Source organism: Trachemys scripta, chromosome 3 (genome assembly GCF_013100865.1).
Source record: "Trachemys scripta elegans isolate TJP31775 chromosome 3, CAS_Tse_1.0, whole genome shotgun sequence".
NCBI classification, from domain to species: domain Eukaryota; kingdom Metazoa; phylum Chordata; order Testudines; family Emydidae; genus Trachemys; species Trachemys scripta.
Genome location: NC_048300.1, coordinates 200,066,918 through 200,088,116, shown reverse-complemented (window position 1 = coordinate 200,088,116; position 21,199 = coordinate 200,066,918). Strand labels below are relative to the sequence as shown.

At 41.5% G+C, this 21,199-nt stretch overlaps 1 protein-coding gene across 7 annotated transcripts in view; it reads right to left on the bottom strand.

The window, feature by feature from the left end:
• Window positions 1-21,199, bottom strand: part of DTNB (dystrobrevin beta) — a 294,840-nt gene that overhangs the window by 258,217 nt on the left and 15,424 nt on the right. For all 7 annotated transcript variants that reach the window (XM_034766839.1, XM_034766840.1, XM_034766841.1 and 4 more), the window contains 2 exons: window positions 16,663-16,743; window positions 592-805 (listed from right to left, as the gene is read on the bottom strand). In XM_034766839.1, coding sequence (XP_034622730.1) covers window positions 592-805; window positions 16,663-16,743 — 295 coding nt within the window. The remainder of the gene's footprint in view (window positions 1-591; window positions 806-16,662; window positions 16,744-21,199) is intronic.

Sequence of the window (21,199 nt, the reverse complement as noted above, 5' to 3'; positions counted from 1 at the left end):
CTTGGATATATGTTTAAGGGTCCAAACCAAAACAAAAGAAAATGCTGCACTCTGAACAGACAACTGTGGTCCTTCTTTCAGCCAGAAGATTAGGTGTTAGCCCATTCCTTGGCAAACTCTAGGTAGGGTCAAGACTTAGTATCAAAACATATGTTATATTAACATGATCTTATGCACCAGATTTAATCAAGAAACTGCATGTACGTACATTTGAGACTCTCCTATCATGCAATTTTACAGCAAACTCATACTACCATTAGGTTAATGTTATTTTCTATTTTAATTAGCATTTCACAAAAAGGATTGGCTACATCCTATATGTTCCAGGAACCAAACATGGCCAGCTAAGAGCCCTTATGCACAATTTGGTTGCCCTTTATCTTTAATCCCAATCTGTGGCCTGAAGAGACATACAGGTCCCAGCAGGCAGTGATTCATCTTGCTCAAGAACAAGATTTTAAAGATGGATCACTATATTAAAGATGTGCAATCTGCTCCACTTTATAAAATTTAGGTGCAGCCCTTAAGCAGGGCGTGCCCAAATAAATGAACTAGTTTAAAAAAAGGAATTTATCTGGAAGAGTTACTAACCTGTCATATGCAGCTATCATGAAGTTGAGGAGAAGGCTGATGGATTGCTCCACACTGATCTGGTGAATAGAAGGAAGGCGTTTATTTAGCTGGTAGTAGATGGATGAAATTATCGTTTCCAGTCGAGAAACACTGATCTCTGTGCTGTGATCCAATGTATTAAGGCCATTGTCTCGGAAGGCTTCAATCATATTCCAGATATCAACAAGATGAACTAAAAGTAAAGAAAGAAATTAATTGTTATTTTTTGTAACGTTCAGTTTTACTCTCTTAGACACACCACTTTTGGAGAACATGTTAATTTTTGGTATTTTAAAAAAGCAGAATCCATCCTCTAAACATGCTCTAAAAATTCAGAAAGGGGGGAAGAGGGCATCCTATTAAAATCACCAACGTGGAGAATAAATTATATTCCTCACAATGTGTTTAGTCACAAAAATCTCACAAGAAAACCTTTCAATTGTCAAAATCAGGCTATAGTGAACATTTAGTCTAATCATGTTTTATTAGTTCTTTAAGAGCTGTTAAACTACAGTATATATTCCTGCAAAAAAAATTAAGACGGCAAAGTGAAGCACTTAAAAGTCAGGAAGCGTTTTAATTTAATTTTTTTCTCATTCTAAATCATAACTGTGCTTCATTGTGTGCATGCTTTATAGCAAAATCTAATTATTGGCACATATTTTAGATCATGCAAGCAACCTTCGCTTTCACATTTCCAAACCTGAATGCTTTTCTTAGAGTTTTTAGGGAAAACAAAGAAACTCCATCATGTGCAGCTATTTCACAGACACCAACAGAGTATTCTGTGCTGCAAAATACGTGGCACTCCAAGAGGCAAAGGTTCTTATGGACCGTTGCTTCATAGGAGCTTGCACCCTACTCACTGAATACACATTTTTGATCATTGAATGATATGGCTTTGCAGTGTCTTGTCTGTCTCTTTCCACAGTAGCCTTCTAATGAAGTACAGAGCAAGGCAGGGTTCCCTTTATAAACATCACTTCAACCATTCTACTTCCTTGATCTTGTCATTATGACAGGTACCTTCAGCAGTGGTGCCTAATCCATTATTGTTACTGTCGTATTTGTACCGTTATGATCAAAGAGGAAGGGAGGCCCAGTGGTTAGGACACTAGCCAGGGACTTAGAAGATCTTGGTTCAATTCCTTATTCTGCCACAGAGTTCCTGTGTGACCTTAGGCAAGTCCCTTAGTCTCTCCATGCCTCAGTTGCCCATCTGAAAAACAGGAATAACCACACTTCCTATTTCTCAGGGATGTCTCGTGGAAAAATACATTAAAGACTGTAAGGTGCTCATAGACAAGTACCTTAAGTAAATTGAAGCTTTGGTGGAACTGAAAGCCTAACACACCAAGCCATTACCCTCATAGGGCACTTTATCTTTTCCATTTGCCCTGCGGACAGTAATCCCTTTGGGAAAAGGATTATCTTCAGTTTTTCTTCTGCAATGCTGAGCACATTTTTGGTACTAAACAAATAAGTTCCAGGTCAGCTTCTGAATAAAAAGAACAGGAGTACTTGTGGCACCTTAGAGACTAACAAATTTATTAGAGCATAAGCTTTCGTGGACTACAGCCCCCCTTGTGGGCTGTAGTCCACGAAAGCTTATGCTCTAATAAATTTGTTAGTCTCTAAGGTGCCACAAGTACTCCTGTTCTTTTTGCGGATACAGACTAACACGGCTGCTACTCTGAATAAAAAGAGATTCACACAGGCTTCCACCCATGTATNTTTTGTCAGCAACACAAGCCCAACTCTTTAGAATGTTCAGATTTCATTTATACTAGTTATGCTTCCAAAGGTGCAAATGGAAATATTGAAATGAGGAACAGCCTTGTACATACATGGGTGGAAGCCTGTGTGAATCTCTTTTTATTCAGAGTAGCAGCCGTGTTAGTCTGTATCCGCAAAAAGAACAGGAGTACTTGTGGCACCTTAGAGACTAACAAATTTATTAGAGCATAAGCTTTCGTGGACTACAGCCCCCCTTGTGGGCTGTAGTCCACGAAAGCTTATGCTCTAATAAATTTGTTAGTCTCTAAGGTGCCACAAGTACTCCTGTTCTTTTTGCGGATACAGACTAACACGGCTGCTACTCTGAATAAAAAGAGATTCACACAGGCTTCCACCCATGTATGTACAAGGCTGTTCCTCATTTCAATATTTCCATTTGCACCTTTGGAAGCATAACTAGTATAAATGAAATCTGAACATTCTAAAGAGTTGGGCTTGTGTTGCTGACAAAACAGCAGCAGCAACAGCACATGTAGTGTATTAGGAACTCCTATAATAAACCAGTTTCCCCCACTCTTACCCCTGGACCCGCACATAGCGCCATCTCCCCACGTCTGGGGGTGCCATGTAAGGCAGGAGAGTACCTACCAGTTTGCACTCCCCTTGACCACTCATAGGACCAAGCAGCCCATCTCCCTCTGGAATAACAGCCTTCTGCTGCTGCCAGCTAATATAATTATCCCTGTAGCACAAGTAACACAAAAAAGCATCCCAACCAACTCAGGGCATTTCTATATTGGATATTCTGACAGATAAAAATAAAATGATCACTGAACTAGAAGTTGATGGTTGCACATGAGCACAATCAAATTTCATTTTTTGGGCACACAGACACAATATAGTCCTGGAACAGTAACTAAAGCCTTGTGTACATGGGGGATTTAGTTCAAATTGAGTTGACACATATTGGTAGACCATACTAGTAGTATGCACATGGGACTTCTGTGCCTTCCTTCAATTTGCGTTATTGTGTTCTGATGTCAGGGGCTTGGTGTGTCCTAAATACTTGGCATTCTGGGAGGGTATCCCATGGTCCTTTGCTTCGCTGTTGTGCTGTGTGCATTAGAGGTTTTTTGCTGCACATTATGGGATGTGCAGGGGAAGCCAGTGGAATTCTGGGAATTATGGTCAAAATAAAAAGTTCCATGATTTCAGTCTCTCTGTCCCATGCTTCCTCTTTCTGGGTGGGCTAGCACCATTTTTGAATTCCTGTTGGCCAGCGTGGACCCAACAATGATCTGCGCCACTGTGCTAGCAGCCACGAGTGTGCAGAAGCTATTGGGGCTTCTTGAGTTCCTGAAGCCAGGTGGCTTCAGTTTTGGACTTTGCACACTGTACCACCAAGCAGATAATGTGACTGCAGCAGCAGCTTCTCCAGTAACAGAGGAAGGAGAAGGAGGAGAACCTCAAGCAACTGCTACTACAGGAACTGTTCCTGGAGCCGCTTCACATTATGCATTGCCGTTTCTGAGCTCAAGAAACCAGCATTGATTAGTGGGAAAGGATCATTCCGCAAAACTTGGATCTAGCCCTGCAGTACTGTCAGGGATGCTTACTGCTTTTACTTTTAGTCTCAGGCCTGAAAATGTACAGCTGTTATCCAGGTGAGAGTGGGGAATGAATTATGAACACTGCAGCACCTTCTATGTGTGGCCTTGAATACAGATGCCCCCCGGGTTACACAAACCCGACTTACGCAAATCCGCACTTACAAAAAAAGTTCGGTAAGCCAGAAATAGGAGGGTTTTGGGGTTTTTGGCGTAATGGTCCGGTATACGTTTCTGACTTACACAAAATTCGAGTTACACAAGGCGTTCCAGAACGGAACACTTCGTAAGTCAGGGAGCGTCTGTATAGCTAATAAGAACGCTGTGGCATGGCGTGGCGTGGCTTAACTGGATTGCATACACCAAATAAGAAGTAACTGGGCGGCATTTCTTATTTCATCTTGCATCTGTGTCTTTATGTTTTTTATAAAAACCCATGGCTTATGGAAAAGTAACAATTTTTCTGTGTACCATGCATTACCAAATAACTTTGAATGAATTTTTAATATTTTTTTATTATTAAATAATGTATTGTGTAACAAGCAGAAATGAACCTTTAATTAAAACAATGAAATACTTCTTTAAAGTGACACTGTGCAATGGAGGGGAAAACACAAGAATGAGTATGCTCCAGTTCACAGGCAAGCATACGTCTTGCCTCTGCCTCTTCTTCTTCTGCTTTTTCAGGGTCGCATGCCGGGGCCCTAAGTATCAGGGTCGTTACATGTCTAAAAGAACTGGGTTCTCAGGTAAAACTGTCCTCACTGCCTCGAGTTTCAGCTGGAGTGGGGAATGGTATCTGGTAGAATGGCTGTTTAGGGGCTGTGGGGAACATATGCCTGTGTTCCCTGTACTGTCCAGGGATTGCAGAACATGGCTGGGTCCTGGTTGAGGACACTGGATTGTCTGTGTGTCTGCTACCAGCATGCACTGCAGCTGAGCATTCTGATTCTGGATTGCCTCCAAGAGTTGCTGCTGCATGTATGTCCTTCTCTACTGTGTCTTTTGACATGGCAACGTGGTCTCTGGCCACTGCAGAACGTTCTCGGATATCTCCCTGTCTTTTCCTCTCAGACCTCCAGCTTGCTGCTGCGTTCAATTTGGGGGTTCTGCAGTGAGGTCTGGAAACATTTCCTCCACAGTTTTCTGTTTCTTCCCTTTAAGTTAGCCAGCCACTCAGCTATTCATAAAGGTCCCATCCTTGCAGGTCTGGCCACTGCAGGTGCCATAGCTGGGGGAGTAGGGGGAAAAAACAACAAGCAGTTATATTCATATTCCCAAGGCTATCATAAATATTTTTAAACAGCTATTTTTTATTTCCCTTTCCTGAGATTCTTCCCATTCTTGGGGGGGTGCTCAGAGATTATAAATGGTATGTGCATGAAGAGGGCTAGATTGGGATTTTTGGATGTGCAATATATGCTATCTGGGTTTACAGTTGTGCCTTGGAGGATGTGGGGGGTTGGGAATTATGTTCTTGGTTTGCTTCACTGTTTAGGCTGTGCCTTCGGGGTGCTTATGTAGTATCATAGGGCATCTGGGAGAAAGCTGAATAGTAATCCCCTATACCTCCCCTTTAGGCTGTTCTGACTCTCATTGATGTTACTCTGAGGTGGGTGAGTAGGAGGTGGAGAATGGCCTTATTCAAAAGGGCAAAGGGCAGACCAGCAAATTACGCTGTGAAGCGTAATGCTACACAATTGGAAGGGAACAGCAAGCCATAGCAGGGACAAAGACTGTGCAACTATCCCCCATAATCTCCAGAGGAAAAAAACAACAAGCCATTTCTCAGTCTTAGATTCTGCTTTACCTCCCCTGTAGATATGGGGAAAAGACAGGTCAAAGAATATTTACATAAGTTAGATGTATTCAAGTCAGCAGAGCCTGATGAAATTCACCCTAAGGTACTTAAAGAGCTGCTGAAGCAAGCTCAGAACCATTAGCAATTATCTTTGAGAACTCATGAAGGATGGGTGAGGTCCCAGAGGACTGCAAAAGGGAAAACATAGTACCTAACTTTAAAAAGGGGAACAAGGAGGATCCAGGGAATTATAGACCAGTCAGCCTAACTTCAATACCTGGAAAGATACTAGAAGAAATTATTAAATAATCAATGTGTAAGCACATAGAGATTAATAGGGTAATAAGTAGTAGCCAACATGCAGAGAAAAATACACCAGGTTTTGTACTGATTGTTTGAACCCTGTAAAAAGCCATTCAGAGTTGTACGGATATACCATTCCTAAGGCAAACTTATTTTCCTGTACAAATGTGTGTTACAGGGCATATATCTCTCTCTCAATATCAGCAGGAAGCTATAGTCTTAGTACCTTTATGGGCATGCAATACCCATGTCTACCTTATGTAAACTGAGAATACTAATCATTTTTTTCTCTGTAACTTCGTCTCAAACTACTGAATTTCACATACTTAAATTTTTCTTTATTTGAATATGCTGTTGGAACAGAGTAGAGGGCAGAGGGGTAGAGGTTGTGGCTGCGCCATGCTGCCATTCTGAGCAGGGAGGGGAAAGGAAAACAGGTAGATGGTACATGCCCTTTGTGGCCTGGGCTACTAAACAGTCTATGGTCAGGGCTTTAGCATGAAACCAAAGCTGACTGCCAGGTGCAGCGGCCATTCTGAAATACAGGGATTTGTATGTGGACTTAATGTTTGTACATTGGGTGTAATCAACATCAAGTGGCCTTTGAACTAATAAAGGAGTGCATGTACAGAAACTAAGTTGTCATAAATGTTAATAAAACTAATAGGAAAATAATTTCCAAGAGAAGTAAAAACTGTTTTCAGTATTAGGTTGTTCTTTGACTGTTTTTCCCTTAGTAAACAGTGTCATGTCTTCTTTTTTTGTTGTATGACTTCTAGAATGATTAATATAAATCTGGAATTTTCTAAGCTCTTGAAGCAGAAATGAAAAATAAATCCTCAAAGCATTTTTCTCGTAAGCGTTTTCAGTTACGTCTACGTTGGCACACATATTCAGTCACTAGATATGTACATACTCAGGCATGCTCTCCATACTTATGCCAAGTGTCCACATATGCTGTACAGGACACAAATATAATGCTAGGTACATGTGTTTACCCACATCCACACTGCCACTGTTACACAACATTAGTGTTACCATTACAGGGGCAGTATCCCAGGGCACAGTGCAGACGGGGAGACCCTCTAGAAACCACTTTGCTCTGTGTTCCAGATACTGTCCCCGACGTTGAGAAATCTGGCAATTGCAGATCCTCATTACGTCTCCCCTCACTGTTATTCCCTGCCGAAGTCGATGGAAAACAGAGCAATGGTATGATGATGTGGATCTGCTCCTGCGCCTTATTGTAGGATAAGCAGTTATGCAGTGGAGTAGGTGTTTAGCAAGATAATAAGTGGAATTTGGGCAGAAATTTGACGTATCAAAGACTGCTGACCTTGCTGCTAAATGACAAAGTCATTTAGCTCATATGGTATAGATATGGTGAATGCCAGCATTGTCACAGTATATCCTGGAGTGGACCATCACTTCTGGCGCAGGAGAACAAATAAGTGTTGGAGGATCACATCATTTTGGAAACCTGGGATGACCAGCAGTGGCTTTAGAACAAGGAACTTTTGAATGATAAACCAGACCTTTATAGAGCTGTGTTAGGAACTTGCACCAAACCTCGAGCCCCAGAACACTGAGGTTGCGTGTTCTGCTGCACCGAGAACTAATAATTTCTCTATGTACAGAGCACTAACTGCACTTCCCCATCATGTGCATATATCCTTGGGCCTTCAGATATTTCTGAACAGAGGAAGAGGGGGATGCAGACAGAAAAGTGTTTGTAGTATAATAGCACCAGATAGTTACACCATTGCAATTCATGTGCTGTGAATTGTGAGGCCCAATCAAGAATCTAAAAATATCTGATGTTCATGATACTTAGGACACAAGTCAAGGTAACGATAACACTTGGTGGGATTCAGGGACTCCTGCAAGCTCATCTTTCCCTTCTTGGATGCTCAGGGGTGTCCCCCAGCAAAAGGGTTTTGGATAACAGTGGACAGCATTTGTCCCAGGAATCTTGCAGGGTCCATTGTCTCCTTCTGGTCACTTGGGGGTTAGGTCCTCTGGCTCAGCTGTACCCCGGGCAGCAGCTGGAGAAGGAGGTGGCAGCGGTTGTGCAGAGGCAATGGCAGCAAGCAGACCCCGAACTCAGTCAACCACCAGTTCTATGAGCCTCTCCAATAGGGAATGCTCCCTTTTCCTATGGCTTGCTCCTGCTCGTGAACCAGTTCACCAGTGTGTCTTCCTACTGGGGAGACCAATCCTCTCACGTCCCGAGGAACTCAGACTGCTCCTTGTTCCTCCTGTCCATCTCTCCGAGTAGCTCTTTGAGGGTCCTTCTCCATCTGCCCCTGCTGTCTCTGAGGTGCTGCGCCTGCTCTCCTGACAGAATGGATTCCCTCTCAGGAAATGAAGGTCCTGCCAATTCAAAGACAAGGGTAGCGGTTTTTTTTCCTTTGGAAGAAGCTGAGAAATTCCGATCACATAAATAACTATGCTGTAGAAGGCCACAACTTATGATACTTTTCATCATTCCATGAATGCAACTATTATACTATCCTTGGTTCTCAGACAACTTTTGCATACCAGGAGGAAGGAGCAGAGGCTATGAATGGTAAGAAAAATGTACTAATGTTTTTAAAAAATTAAAATTTTCATAGTGTCTCAAAGCAGGGAAGGAACATTTCCTTTCAGGGGCTATGTTATCAGTATGCAAATTATTCTTTAAAGGCTGGCGACCATTTGGAGAATGTAACAGTTTTCAAGGTACCAGAATAGAAAAGAGATGGCTTTGCAGTCCTGTGGAGAAGATCCAGCAATCTATGCAAAAGACTTTTCTGCTAATGGTCAACCCTCTACATATTGCTGAATGGATCGGTTTGGGTAGCTCTGAAGGTGGACCAAGCAGATTTGCAACACTGCTACTGATCCTCAAGACCTAGCTAGTGTTTCTGCTATGCCAGAAATTTGGTGAAATATACTTACAGGACTAAGAGGCAATTCAACTGGAAATTGACTATATTCTCAGCTAACATATGGAGTTTCTGTGTAAAGGGAGATGTACACAACATATAGCACCATCCACAACCCCCGGCATCACCAGAAAATTCTGCCCCTGTGCCTATCTAGCAATGGTGAAATGGAGGGAAAGAAAGATACTGCAACTGTATTTCCTTCTCTGAAGTTTCAGATCAGCGCCACAAGCCCCTCACTTCTCCACTGCAAAGGGACCGCACACTGTGTTTATCCAGCTGCCAGTCTGGATCCTTCTCCCACCTCCATTTCCCCCAGCTTGAGCAGCAAGGCTCAGTGTGGGGCGAGGCAAGACACCAGGGATCGGACAGGAAAAATTTTGCAATCTTCCAAGGGAGAAAGGACTGCTGTGACTAACTTTTCCTCAAAGTATTCCCTTCCCCTTCCACAGGCCACCCCTCCATCTCAAAACCTTCTCCACATTCCACATGGCTCAGTTTTGTAAGAGGACAGTAGGGTTGGGTGATAAAAGTACAGAAACAATGTAATCTTCCAAGGGATGAAAGACAACTGTTATTAGCTTTAGACAAACTAAGTTTTCTACAATTTTTACAATTGTCCTATACTCAACCAGGAACTTGGTAAATCTACCTGCTCCCTTTCCCCGTTTCACACAGTCCCAAGATCATTGCTGCCTGACTGCTCGCCAAGAAAAGTACACACAGGGCACAGTGATTTTTCTCTAATAATCTGTTTTTAAGATACAGCTTCAGCCAAATGCATAATAGTGACTCCTAACCCCCAACTGACTCATCAGAAATCAATACAAATAATTGATTTATAGCAGTGTCTTGCTCGGGGATATTTCTGGGTTGAGCAGAGCAAGGATTGGGCTTAAAATCAGCAATGTAACACCAGAACAAGAGCAGAGATTGACTGGGAAGATGGGGGTCCACTGTAACTTACCAGCCTCAGGTTCCGCTTCTTGCCACAGCTCGGGGTCCTCCTCAAGTTTGTCGGGGGGTGGGGGATTCCTCAACCAGCTCGTCTAGGTAAAGGTGCAAAAGACACATGCGCCTCATCCTTTGGGTCTTCTGGGACATCCTCCGTAGTCCCTGCTGCCTCCTCATCCTGGCTCTCATCAGCATCCCATTGGACAATGACATACTGACAAACTGTACAAATGCTTTTATACCAGTGCTTGAAGTCTAAATATTAAGATGGGTGAACTAAAGTGCCTGGCATTAAATGAGGATATTGATATAATAGGCATCATAGAAACGTGGTGGAATGAAGATAATCAATGGGATGTGGTAATACCAGGGTACAAAATACATTGGAATGACACAGTAGGTCGTACTGGTGGGGAAGTAGCACTACATGTGAAAGAAAGCAGAGTCAAATAAAGTAAAAATCTTAAATGAATTAAACTGTTGCATGGCATCTCTATATAGATATACCATGTTTGAACAATAAGAGTTTAGCAGTAGGGATATACTATTGACCCCCTAATCAGGATGGTGATAGTGACTGTGAAATACTCAGAGAGATTAAAGAGGCTACAAAAAAACAGAAAACCTAATAATAATAATAATAATAGGGGATTTCAACTATCCCCATACTAACTGGAAACATGTCACCTCAAGAAGGGATGCAGACATAAAATTTCAAGACACATTAAATGACTGCTTTTGGGGGCAGCTTGTCCTAGAACACACAAGGGGCGAGGCCAGTTTTGATTTAGTCCTAAGTAGAGCACACAATCTGGTCCAAGAAGTACCATTTAACTTCACAAAGTGAAACTACACAGAAATGTGGAATCCAGTTAAATAGATATTAAAAAAGAACAGTCAGAAGGGTGAAATGCCTGCAAACTGCATAGAGACTATTTAAAAACTCCGTAATAGAGATCACACTAAATGTATACCCAATAAAAAAACTGCAAGAGGACCAAAAAATGCCACCATACCTAAAAACTCAAGTAAAAGAGGCATTTAGAAGCAAAAAGAAGTCATCCCTTACAAATTGAAAGTCAAATCCTAGTGAGGAAAATAGAAAGGAGGATAAACTCTGACAAGTCAAGTGTGAAAGCATAATTAGGAAGGCCAAACAAGAATTTGAAGAACAACTAGATAAGGACACAAACAGCAAAATTTATTTAAGCATATCAGAAGCAGGAAGCCTGCCAAACAGCCAGTAGGGCCACTGGACCATGGAAGTACTAACGGAGCACTGAAGGAAGACAGTACTGTTGCAGAGAAGCTAAATTAATGCTTTGCACCTGTCTTCACTGCAGAGGATATGGGAAAGAACTGCACACCCAAGCCATTCTTTTTAGGTGACAAATCTGAGGAACTGTCCCAGATTGAGGTGTCGACAGAGGCCATTTTGGAACAAATTGAAAAATTAAACAATAATAAGTCACCAGGACCAGACGGTATTCACCCAAGAGTTCGGAAGGAACTCAGATCTGAAATTGCAAAACTATTAATTCTGGTATGTAATCTATCACTTAAATCAGCCTCTGTACCAGATGACTGGAGGACAGCTCATATAATGCAGATTTTTGAAAAAAAGGGTGCAGAGGCGATTGTGGCAATTACAGGCCTGTAAACATAACTTCTGTTCCAGGCAAACTGGTTGAGATTATAGTAAAGAACAGAATTATCAGACACAAACAAACATGACATTGGTGAAGAGCTAACATGGCTTTTGTACAAGGAAATCATGCCTCACCAATCTATTAGAATTCTTTGAGGGGGTGGACAAAGGTGATCTAGTGTACTTGCACTTTCAGAAAGCTTTTGACAAGGTCCCCCACCAAAGGCTCTTAAAAAATGTAAGCAGTCATGGGATTCCTCTCATGGATCAGTAACTGACAGGAAACAAAGAATAGGAGTAAATGGTCAGTTTTCATAATGGAGAGAGGTAAATAGCAGGGTCCCCACAGATCTGGTTTGGGACATATGCTGTTCCATACAGGACTGAAAAAAGGGGTAAAAGCAAGGTGGCAGAAGTTTGCAGATAATATAAAATTACTCAAGATAGTTAAGGCCCACACAGGCTGCAAAGAGTTACAAAGGGATCTCACAAAACTGGGTGACAAAAAGGAAGATAAAATTCAATGTTGACAAGTGCAAAATAAGACACATTGGAAAAAAAATAATCCCAGCTATAAATACAAAGTGATGGGGTCTAAATTAGCTGTTACTAATCAAGAAAGATCTTTGGGTCATCATGGATAGTTATCTGAAAACATCTGCTCAGTGTACAGCGGCAGTCAAAAAAGCTAATAGAATGTTAGGAACCATTAGGAAAGGACTAGACAATAAGACAGAAAATACCATAATGCCACTATATAAACCCATGGTACACTCACACCTTGAATACTGCATGCAGTTCTGGTCACTCCATCTCAAAAAAAAGATATATTAGAAATGGAAAAAATACAAAAAAAGGACAACGAAGATGATTAGTGGTATGGAACAGCTTCCATATGAGGAGAGATTAAAAAGACTGGGACTGTTCACCTTAGAAAAGGCAACTAAGGGGGAAGATATAAGAGAGATCTCTAAAATCATGAATCGTGTGGAGAAAGTGAATACGGAAGTCTTCTTTAACTCCTTCATATAACACACAAACCAGGGGTCACCAAATGAAATTAATAGGCAGCAGGTTTTAAACAAATGTAAGGAAGTACTTCTTCACACAGTGCAGTCAAGCTGTGGAACTCGTTGCCAAGGGATGCTGTGAAGGTCAAAAGTATAACTGGGTTCAAAAAAGAATTAGATAAGTTCATGGAAGATAGGTCCATTGATGGCCATTAGTCAAAATGGCCAGGGACGCAATCCCATACTCCAGATATCCCTAAACCTCTAACTGACAGAAGCTGAGACTGGACGACAGTGGATGGATCATTCGATAAATTGCCCTCTTCTGTTCATTCTCTGAAGCATCTGGCAGTGGCCACTATTGGAAGATAGAATACCAGGCTAAATGGACCATTGATCTGACCACTATGGCCTTTCCTATGTTCTTATAACTGTTCTAGCCTTTTGCCCTCCTGTACAGACGCCTCAAGTGCTTGATGCCTTCCTGGAATGGGCCGGAGTCAGCTCAACGTCCACCTGATCTTCTGTGAAATTTCCTGAAATACATGTTCCTTCTGCTTTGGGCAAAGTTGTGGAGGACATTCTACTCCAATCACAAATTAATCTGCACCCAAGTGTAGTTGGAGGACCAGGCAGCTGCTCTCAAAGTAGGATCCACATTTACCTATATTGATCAAAAGAGTATGGCAGACACCTGTTCTGATATGGTCACCACAGTTCGCTATTATTGGTGAAAACGGGAGGACAGGGTCCTTTATAGTTTGAGTAGGACTCAGGAAGAAAAGTATTCAGTGCATTGTGGGACTGGGGATGGATGACTACTGACACTCGAGACCTGGTACAAGCTCCTTATTCCACATTGCAAGTTGGTATGGATATGAGGTCATGTCCGAGCCTGAGACACGTACTTACCCACACACCTCAGGCACACTAGCTTACTCAGCCTCCACTCACCTTCAGACCCATGCTTTTGGGTTTTAAACAAGGACATTGGGGGATTATGGGACAAGACACATGGACAGTCGCTACTATAGACATACCCTCAGTTAAGTAGGTTTTAATGAACCCAATACCTGCATTTTAAATTGTGAATAAAACACTCCCTTCTTAGGCCTTCTCTACACACACAAGTTACACCAGTTTAACTTAAGTTGTGATGTTGCACCAATTTAAACCTTGTCTACTTTGCACCACAGTGCAGACTTCGGGGATGTGAAATGGAGAGTGCAACAAAGTGTTGCACTCTAACTGTCCCACACAATTGCTGCTGTTGCAAACAAAAAGGTACCTAGCTTGTGTTAGCATAGTCTTGTTTGAAAGAGGACTATGTTAAAGCAAACTAAACACCTTTTAGTTAGCGCCAGCAACATTCATGTGGGATAGTCAGAGCACAATACTACGGGGATGTGAACTGAAGAACGCACCAAAGTCTGCACTGCAGTGCCGCGTAGACATAGCCCTAGTTAAATTGGTGTAACTGTGTATATGTGTGGACACTAGTGTAGTCTACACAGATTTTGTACCAGTATAACTATTTCAATTAGGGAGTGCTGTATTTAGTAATCACAATAATTGTACTGGTATAACTCCTATTGTACAGGAATTTTACAACTTTTATACCAGTATAGAGCACCTTTATACTGATGTAATGGTTTCCACAATAGGAGGGTTATAATGTTTTGACCAGACTAATATAGTTGAGTATATATTGTGTTTAGGCAAGTCGTACATCAATATAAAGCAACATCCACAGATGAAACTGCATTGCCTTACCTAAATTGGTGCAATATCATATCTTTAGTTATACTGGTGCAACTTTCTGTTTAGACCAGGCCCTAATTTCACAAGATTTTTACTTCCTTGGTACTTGCACTGACATAATCCTAACAGTTTTTCAATTTGTCAGCATTCCAAGATAGACAAAACCTGAATTTCTAATGTAAAAAACAAAAATAAGACTTCCAAAAAGATGTCAGGCCTTCTTTACACTTCAAATATGTCATTTATTGCTTAATACTTATTTCCCTTTTTAGCTCAACCTTAAATAAGTCACATGAGAAATTCTTCAAACAATTTGGTGTTGCAGATTTTGATGTTCTTAGATCCTCCTACCACATTGTGAAAAGCTCAAAATGAGTCTTGAATTTGCATCTTCCACATGACAGTACAGTAGAGTCTGATTTCTGTGTTGAGTCACTGATCAGGCCAAGTTAAATACACTTTATTGTATATTGTTATGTAAGGCTGTCAATCCATGCTTTTGGTTCTTTTGACCCTATCAATGATGTAACCCGGGGTAGGCAACCTATGGCACGAGTGCCGAAGACGGCACACAAGCTGATTTTCAGTGGCACTCACGCTGCCCGGGTCCTGGCCACCCGTCTGGGGGGTTCTGCATTTTAATTTAATTTTAAATTAAGCTTCTTAAACATTTTAAAAACCTTATTTACTTTACATACAACAATAGTTTAGTTATATAGAAAGAGACCTTCTAAAAACGTTAAAATGTATTACTGGCACGCAAAACCTTAAATTAGAGTTAATAAATGTAGACTCGGCACACCGCTTCTGAAAGGTTGTCGACCCCTGATATAACCCCACATCACTGTTGACCTTTCCCTTTTTTCCCCATCATCCATTGTCTGCTTCCCAAGATAAGTCATGGTATATTTTGATTGGACTGAAACAAATACTGGTTTACATTTTTCAGAATGTATGCTTGTAAATGGGTATTTTTCTGTCAATATTTTTTGTGTGCAACCCCAAAATAAATTAGGCAGAACTAGAGGATTTTCAGCCTTTCCTTCTCCACACTTGCAAGAATGAAACATACATCATGCTTCTAAAATGGTGTAAAAGCAAATCTGAAAACAGTATCTCTATAAGAACAAGCTTTATATTCACCACTGACTTGCCTCCTAGTAATTACAAATTTTGCTTTATCATTATTTACTAAGAGGAAGCTGAGACCCAGCTTCACTTCTTTCTTTTTAGAAATTTTTAGCTACCATAATAGAAACCCTGATCTGGAAACTTTCAGAACTTTATCCTTGGGCCATCACGAATGGAACCATAGCAAAAGAGACCATATTGGAAGGTTTAAGCCACCACTTCAGCACACCTATCCTCTACTAACTATGGGAGAGAGCTGAAAACACAAGCTTTTTAACAAGATAGGTTATAAAAACTATACAAGTAACAGCTAAAAATAAAGAGCTTTGCAAAAAATTCAATAAACAGTATCTTGGGCTGATCCAGGGGAAGTATTTTTCACTCACCTCTATGAATTAAGGGGCAACTGTTGTCCTCAGCGCACAGCCTGATTAAGGGGTTCTCCAAAGGAATGAGAAGAGAGAAAAGAATCCTCTCCCAAACCACCCGGACAATCCCTTTGGCTGTTGCTGCAGTAGCATCCCCCGATTCAACTGCAGCACACACTATTGCACACCTTCTGCACAGGTCCCCGAAGTCATGCTCTGTCTTTCCCCACAACTGAATTACACCAGTTCCCCTTTATCCAGAGTCATCCAAGGGAAGGAAGGATTTGTCCTTAAGTCCATAAATCTACTCTGCTTTGTGCTCCACAACGATCAACACAATAGATTACAAATATAATGCAAATTACATTAATTCTTCAAACGAGGTTCAGACTATTATCAGACATTACCCTGTGGATTAACCTTTATTTAATGAACTATAAGATCAATGAACTGCATGAGAAAACACTGACTAAAATACTACAAAACTTAACTTCTTAGATCATACTGTATGGTAAATATTTGTAAGTGAATTATATAATCAGCTAATATTTTACCTAAGATTTAAAGAAGTGCAGATAAATACTGCACATGCCTTAATTTTTAAAATTTCACTTATCTTTTATTAATGATTCCATCGCTGTTTTTAATTTCTAAAATAAAGTAAAATCTGTTTTAAACTATAGTTTCCGCAATTGCCAAGATATAATCTTTACTCTTTAAACTTGCATGTATAGTATATTCCCAAATCAAATACATATGTAGTAATCAAGCTGCTTATGGAAGTGTACAGTGTTATGACTTACGATTACATCTTTTCTGCACAAATCTCAGTTTGCAGGCAGTCCGATATGTTGAAAGTCTGATGACATCAAAATTCTGAGCCCCTATAAATCAAAATGAAAAAACCCTATTTACTTTTCAACCTTTTTTCTTTAACATTCAATTCATGTGGTAAAATATTTCCCTCAAGTACATTATTGCTTGGCGCTAGTTAATCAAATCTAAACCTTTGTCATTTTTCAACTGTGAACTCCTCAAAGTATAGAAATTTAGTATGTGCGACGCTTAAGAAATGTTAGAAAAAGCACAGTATAAACTGATGCAAGTTTGGGATAGCTATATTATTTCCAACTGGCAAATTCATACATGTATTATGAAAATAAGCCCAAGTGACTAATAGTAGAGACTTTCTAATGCCACAAACACTTATTTGTTCATGCCACTTTTGAAAGACTTTTGAGATTAAAGTCACATTACAATGTGAGGCAATATATATATATATTTTAAATTAATTAGTTTATGCCAGCTTCAGAGACAAAACAATTGGAAAAAATGGTTACTTGGTACCTGTATAGCAACTGTTCTCCCAGATGGATTGTCCATAGATACATTCCACTGTTGGTGTATGTGCACCCAGTACACTTGAGTCAGCAGGGAGCAATGATGAGAAGGACAGGAGATCCAGTCTCCCCCCACACATTAGCCCCTGACCAGAGGTAGGTGTCATAACAGCAGAGCCCCTTCCCCACTGGCATAATGGAGAGATGGCCAGGCCAACTCTAAGTGGCATTGCAACCCTGTGCGCCTTATCGCCCACCCCCGCATTTGCAGTCCTTCTGACTCCCATGGGCACCTCAACCCCCAGTCCCGAGGAGGGTGGGAGAATTGGATCTGGGCTTTTGGCACCTACTGTGGAAGTGGAGACAGGAGGATGCGGTCTGGGTGTCCCAGAACTGCCTGGCCCCTGGTGGGTATGGTGCTCTCCATCCTGACCACCTCTCTGGATAAGGGCCCAGGACTGGCTGTGGGATAGGGAGATTGCAGAGATGGGTGCAGGAGGCGAGCTTGAAGCTGGATGTGGGGCAATGTTGGGGAAAAGAGTACAGGGCTGGATGTGCAGGGGGAGAGTGTAGGGCTGGGTGCAAAGGCAGCATCAGATAGCTCAGGACTGGGCATAGGGGACAGCTGTCAGAGAGCTCAAGGCTGGGTGTGGGAATAGTGGGGGTTGGGAAGGGATCAGAGTGTGCAGCACTAGGAGCAGAGCAACAGAGAGAGAATTCTGGGACCCCTCCTTAGGAAAATTCTGGTTGTGCCAGAAATTTTTAGTAACAGCAGTGTTGGAGCAGTGCACATGCCCTGCCTGTCATGTCTGTAATGGAGGGCTTTAAAGGGTGGGATTACCTCAGCTCCTTCATATCACAAACTTGGTAACAACTCAAGCAGTGGGGTACGAGGGAGGGTGTGGAATATATATGTGCACAACACATTCTGAAGAACAGTCACTGTACGGATAACACTTTTTTTCCTCCTTCAAATGATTGTGCATATATACTAGCAGTTCTTATTTCAGGTGGTGGAGTCCTCTGGAACAAGGACTGTAAAACTGATTCACTAAAGTGCACAACCAACCTGGGATGCCTGAGTAACAGTGCAGTGTCTTGAAAAGGTATGTACTGATGACCATGTAAGCAGCTTTGTAAACATCCAGGATGGGCACTTTACTGAGAAAGTAGCTTGAAACCTGGTATAATGGGCATTAGAACATAAGAAGGGCCATACTGGGTCAATACAAAGGTCCATCAAGCCCAGTATCCTGTCCTCTGACAGTGGCCAATGGCAGGTGCCCCAAAGGGAATGAACAGACAGGTTATCATCAAGTGATCCATGCCCCGTGACCCAATCCCAGCTTCTGGCAAAGAGAGGCTAGGGACACCATTCCTGCCCATCCTGGCTAATAGCCATTGATGGACCTATCCTCCATGAATCTATCTAGCTCCCTTTTGAACCCCGTTATAGTACTGGCCTTCACAACACCTGCTGGAAAGGAGTTCCAGAGGTTGACAGTGCGTTGTGTGAAAAAATACTTCCTTATGTTTGTTTTAAACCTGCTGCCTATTAACTTCATTTGGTGGCCCCTTGTTCTTGTATTATGAGAAGGAGTAAATAACACTTCCTTATTTACTTTCTCTATACCACTAATGATTTTATAGACCTCTATCATAGCCCCCACTTTTCCAAGCTGAAAAGTCCCAGTCTTATTAATCTCTCCTCATACGGAAACCGTTCTATACCCCTACTCATTTTTGTTGCCCTTTTCTGAACCTTTTCCAATTCCAATATATCTTTTTTGAGATGGGGCGACCACATCTGCATGCAGTATTCAAGGTGTGAGCGTACCATGGATTTATATAGAGGCAATATGATATTTTCTGTCGTATTATCTATCCCTTTCTTGATGATTCCCAACATTCTGTTCGCTTTTTTGACTGACACTGCACATTGAATGGATCTACAATGATTCCAAGATCTCTTTCTTGAGATGTAACAGCTATCTTGAGTAGTTTTGTACCATCTGCAAATTTTGCCACCTCACTGTTTATCCCTTTTTCCAGATCATTTATGAATACGTTAAATAGGACTGGGCCCAGTACAGATCCCTGGGGGACACCACTATTTACCTCTCTCCATTCTGAAAACTGACCATTTATTCCTACCCTTTGTTTCCTGTCTTTTAACTAGTTACCAATCCATGAGAGAACCTTCCCTCTTATCCCATGACTGCTTATTTTGCTTAAGAGCCTTTGGTGAGGGACCTTGTCAAAGGCTTTCTGAAAATCTAAATACACTATATCCACTGGATCTCCTTTGTCCGCATGCTTGTTGACCCCCTCAAAGAATTCTAGTAGACTGGTGAGGTATGATTTCCCTTTACGAAAACCATGTTGACTATTTCCCAACAAATTATGTTCATCTATGTGTCTGACAATTTTGTTCTTTACGATAGTTTCAACCAATTTGCCCGGTACTGAAGTGAGGCTTACTGACCTGTAGTTGTCAGGGTCACCTCTGGAGCCCTTTTTAAAAATTGGCGTCACATTAGCTATCCTCCAGTCATTTGGTACAGAAGCTGATTTAAATGATAGTTTACAGATGACCGTTAGTAGGTCTGCAATTTCACATTTGAGTTCCTTCAGAACTCTTGGGTGAATACCATCAGGTGCTGGAGACTTATTACTGTTGAGTTTATCAATTTGTTCCAAAATCTCCTCTAATGACACCTCAATTTGGGACAATTCCTCAGATCTGTCACCCAAAAAGAATGGCTCAGGTTTGGGAATCTCCCTCATATACTCAACAGTGAAGACCGATGCAAAGAATTCATTTAGTTTCTCTCTCACAGGAGTTGTTAGATAAATCATAACAGGTCCTTATACAAAATGAAATCCACTGAGATTCATTGAGCAGAGCTGCCTTCCCTTTCATTCTTTTGCATATGTCATGCTCCAAATTGTCACATACTACTGGTATAAAAGGACAGAGCTCTGCAAACATCCAGAGAATGAAGTCTCTCCCCATGATTGTGTGAATGGTGTTTCAGGAGGAAAAATTGGCAAGCAGACAGATTGGTTTTAGTGAAAATCCAAAATGATTTTCAACACACTTTGAACACAGCCTCAAAGAGACTTTGTCCTTGTGGAGAATCATGTCAGGTGGGTCCGCCCTAAGAGCCTGCAACTCAAACTCTCCGGACAGATATCATCACCACCAAAGAATCACTATTTTCGCCAATAGGTGAAAGAGAGAGCAAGAAGCCATTGGCTCAAAAGGGGGGCCCATAAACCACAACAGGAGAACACTGAGATCCAAGGCAGAACTGGATCCCAAATAAGTGGGTAAATTCTGATAAGCTCTTTGAGAAACATGACCACCCTGGGATGTGAAAAAAAAACAACAAGGTACCCACTTTTAGCCCACGAAAGCTTATGCCCAAATAAATTTGTTAGTCTCTAAGGTGCCACAAGGATTCCTTGTTGTTTTTGCTAATACGGACTAACACGGCTACCGCTCTGAAGCTCTATCAAGAAGCAGTAAACGGAATCAGAGTAGGGCTGAATCACCTTTCCAACAGGAGTTCTCTGGACTTCTTAGTTCGAGATAAGGACCTGCAAATTGAACATTTGTCCTTTGCCTAAACAAAAGAAACAAACTGAATGCCTATTGTTAGAAGGCAATGTATCCCTGCAGGAGTCCTGCTGTTTAAAGCCTGGACACTTCTGCATATTTACAGCAGTGTAAATTCCAGAAAGGGATTAAAATAAGAGATCCTTCTAAGGGATAAACTACCGCTAAGCTAACATTAATGAACTGTTTACAATAAGAATTTAACCACACTAGCTAGCTAGAAAGAAACTATATCTCCAAGAGACACAGGGAGCTCTGATTCTCATCACAGGCACTAAGAAGGAATTGCGAGGGAGTCATAGCGGCCCCACCCTTCATGCCATCAACTGCAAGCACAAGGACACATATGGCACATGCAACTACTCCAACAGTACTGCT